Consider the following 4,248-nt stretch of genomic DNA (forward strand, 5'->3'; position numbering starts at 1 on the left):
GGGGAACAAAGGCAACTATAACAATAAGGACACTGTTCTGACTCATAGTAATCCTGAAGATGGAGCGGAACTGCTCACAGGTTTCCAAGGCTACCATCTTTATGTATACTGACCTCCTCATCATTCTCTGTAGAGTAACTGAAGCTTGTGAGTTCTCACCACTGACTTTCCGTTTAACAGCTAAGCACTTGACCATTGTACCACCAGAACTCCTCAGTGTGTCAACAGATGGCATGAAACAAGTTGTCCTTTGGGGGTGTGGTCTGTTGGCTTCTGTTCAACCCGAGGCACTCACTAACTCATCGGCGTTTCTCTTTCCACTGCAGGACAGCTTTCCCGCCCGCTTTGGAGGAGTCCATTTTGTCAACCAGCCCTGGTACATCCACGCCCTCTACACACTCATCAAGCCGTTCCTTAAAGACAAGACAAGGAAAAGGGTAACTGAGACAAAGATACTGTGAAAAGTCTACGTAGGAAATGCACAGTGGTCATTATGGTGTCCCTTTTTTTCCTCTCCTTATTTTTTCATGGTAACTTTTTTGCTTTTCGGGAGCTACTGAAATGGCCCACGTTTTATCAGTAATTCAGTAGAACTGGGTTATTTTTCAAGTTCTAATGACAAAATAAAGGACACATTGAAGAAATGCAAATACGAGATGCTCATTTTGCTGGGAAAACTTGTGGGAGATACTGAGTACACCATAGTCGTATACACAGAATGATAGCTACTTTTTTGCCTTGCAAATGTGTTATAACTATAAAGAAGGTTTATGACTTCTTTAGCTTTTGTTCATGTTCATGGATCATAGTTGCCAACTTCATCTCTTGTCGAGTATAGGATTCCTGTTGGCTTCATAGTCTTCTCAGGAAGTAACCCAGTGGAATTTCTTCCATAAAGCAATAGATCCTTACTGCTGTGCTGCATGAGAGTCTCTATATCTCTGGGCACAAAACAGAATCTGTGTGGCCTTAGATCTGTCCCCTGCGCTTATTTCTCTGACCATTGAGCAGGAACCCCAGAAGTGAGGACCAGCCTCAATAGCACTTCTCAACCTTTCAGAACCCAGTGCTGTGTCAATGTTTACATATATTTGGTTTCAACACCAGGGCTGATATTTAGTTCCCACTCTTCCCTGATTCTAATGCTAGTTTCCCCTCTCAGACATCCTACCCAAAGCCTGAACAAATACATTTCTTAAAGAGAAATAATTCTTATTCAAATTCAATCATATATAAATCCAGTGTTTAAAAGTACATGGTTTTCGGAAGTACCAGAATAGTCTTCTGAAAAATGCACCACTTAGCTTTTAGTTCCAATAATCTCTAAATGATGCCATTTAAACAATGCATCATGGGAAAAGATAACAAGTTTTTATTACTGAAGACTTGATTTTATGTATTTCTAAATCACATTTATATTCCATCATCATTACTTGTAGTATGTGGGCAAATGACAAGGTGAATGCATGCATTTATAATTGTCTTCTTATCTTTACATGTGCCTTATCATATTGAACCTGGATCATACAGAAATATGCCACAATGCCATTACACAGGCACATTTTAAATTAAATTTCAAGAGTCAATTCCCAAAATGTGGTTTACTTGCTTTTTGTCTGAAAGCAGTTGCAATTTGGAGGTGTATCCTCTCCCGCTCAACAACTTTCATCATTCTCCATTACATACTTAAAAGATGCAAATATATTTGGGGATTTGTTTCCAATCCAGACCATTAAAAAAAGGAAAATTATCCCACAATAAATCACCCATTTTCAGTTTTTGAATGGTTTTCAGTCTGATTAAGACTTTATTGAGGTCCTTAATTAAGCTCATTAACCTGTGAGAGGTATCACTACTGGCCTAAGAATTCTTCTACTTCAGAGGGGAAGTCTATCTAAAGGAAAGTTCACAGATAATGAAGAGCGTGGGTGAAGAGCAAGGTCACTGGGGTAGATTTAGGAAGAAGCTGCTACTCGCTCTAGGCCTGAGAAGCTCTACAAGTGAGAAGGGAAGGCTGCTTGAGATTGACGTGACAAGTACGACCGGTGTTTTGGGTAATCTGTATCACTGCTCCTTTCATTCGCAGAGATCATTAGAAAAGACTATATTACAAATTTGGGCTATGGCCAATTAATACCAAAATGCTTCTTCCAAGACATCTGTTTCGGATTTTTTTATTGCTAATTTTCCTTCTCCCCCCACAGATTTTCCTGCATGGGAACAATTTAAATAGCCTTCACCAGCTGATACACCCTGAATTTTTGCCCTCTGAATTTGGAGGAACTCTTCCACCTTATGATATGGGGACATGGGCTCGGACATTGCTTGGTCCTGATTACAGCGATGAAAATGACTATACTCACACTTCCTATAATGCAATTCATGTGAAACATATGTCCTCTAATCTGGAGAGAGAATACTCCCCTAATCCGATGAAAAGGTAAGGTCTGGGCTAACAGAGTCTTTCCGTTGAAGTCAAGAGACATTTTATATTTTGGGTTATTGTGGGTTAAATAATTGAAGGTCTTTTGGGAAACATGATTTGAATAAGATAAATTGCAATATATTCTCAGCTCAGAAACCCTTGATAAATTAAAGATTATTATTTTCATATCTTACATCGTCCTCCATGGCCCCTTACCCACTTTTCCACTGTTTGTTCCCCTGGGAGGGGGTTATATGTTGATCCTTGTGATTGATTCCCTTTTTCTCTTCCCACCCTCCCCTAATTCTCCTGGTATCTCTACTCTCATTGTAGGCCCTGAGGGGTTTATCTATCCTGGATTCCCTGTATTGCGGGCTCTAATCTGTAGCAGTGTGCATATTCTCATGTAATCTGATTTTTAAGGTAGAATTGAAGTCATGATAGTGGGGGAAAGGAAGCACCAAAGAACTAGAAGAAAGTTGTATGTTTCATTGGTGCTATACTGCACCCCGAATGGCTCATCTCTTCCCTGTGACCCCTCTGTAAGGGGATGTCCAATTTTGTCTACAGATGAGCTATGGGTCTCCACTCCATGCTCCCCCTCATTCACATTGATATGATTTTTTGTTCTGGTCTTTGATGCCCGATACCTGATCCCACCAACACCTCATGATCACACAGGCTGGTGTGCTTCTTCCATGTGGGCCTTGTTGCTTCTCAGCTAGATGGCCGCTTATTTATCTTCAATCCTTTAAGACCCCAGATGCTATATCTTTTGACAACCAGGCACCATCAGCTTTCTTCACCACATTTGCTTATGCACCCATTTTGTTTTCAGCGATCATTTCAGGAAGGTGAGCATCATAGAATGCCAAATTATTAGAACAAAGTTTTCTTGTGTTAAGGGTGTGCTTGAGTCGAGGCCCAATGTCCATCTGCAACCTTAATTCTTAACACATAGACATGAGTGCATAGTTCGATTCCCCTCTCGTTATATATAAATATATTTACATATGTCATGCCTGCATTTAGAGCTCTATAAATGTCCTTTGCCTCCTGGTTCTTTCCTCTAGGTCCTTTTACTTCCTCTTGTCCCACCTCTTGTTTGATTTCTTAAATGCTGGTTCCACAAACATTGATCGTGGATGTAGATAAAATGAAATCTTGACAACATCAATATTTTCCATTTATCAAGATGTTATCTATTGGTGCAGTTGTGAGGATTTTTGTTTTCTTTACATTGAGTTCAACCTATAATGAAGCCTGCAGTTCTTAATCGTCATCAGCAAGTTCTTCAAGTTCTCCTTGTTTTAAGCAACCAAGATTGTGTCAGCTGCCTATCAAAATTTGTTAATAAACTCTTCCCCAATCCTGATGCTGCATTCTTCTTCAAATAGTCCAGATTAGTTGATTATTTGCTCAGTATACATATTAAATGAGTATGATGTAAAGATACAACCCTGACACACATCTTTCCTGATTAAAAATCATACAGTACCCCTTATTCTGTTCAAACAACTGCCTTTTGGTCCATGTACAGCACTTGTCTTTACGTTTTTTGTACTGCAGTGGCCTGTGTGTTGTTGTGAGGCTAGAAGCTATGTCATTGGAATTTCAAATACCAGAAGGATCACTCATGGTAAACAGGTTTTGGCAGATCTTTTAGTCTAAACACCTACAAAAAAAAAAAAAAAAAGAAAGAAAGAAATAGGTTGGCCCCGTCTGAGGGATGAACCACTGAATACCTTATGAATATCAAAGTAGCATTATCAGATAGAGTGCCAGAAGATGAACCCCTCAGGTCAGAAGGCACTCAAATTATG

The 4,248-nt window shown here is 39.6% G+C and overlaps 1 protein-coding gene across 1 annotated transcript in view; it reads left to right on the forward strand.

Annotated features, from left to right (window-relative positions):
* CLVS1 (clavesin 1) overlaps window positions 1-4,248 on the forward strand; it is a 111,143-nt gene that overhangs the window by 68,783 nt on the left and 38,112 nt on the right. Inside the window, exons 4-5 of the mRNA XM_004697581.2 lie at window positions 327-437; window positions 2,205-2,440. Of these exons, the coding sequence (XP_004697638.1) occupies window positions 327-437; window positions 2,205-2,440 (347 nt within the window). The remainder of the gene's footprint in view (window positions 1-326; window positions 438-2,204; window positions 2,441-4,248) is intronic.

This window comes from Echinops telfairi, unplaced genomic scaffold, assembly GCF_000313985.2.
Source record: "Echinops telfairi isolate 266 unplaced genomic scaffold, ASM31398v2 ScPeMD7_1;HRSCAF=3_0, whole genome shotgun sequence".
NCBI lineage: Eukaryota > Metazoa > Chordata > Mammalia > Afrosoricida > Tenrecidae > Echinops > Echinops telfairi.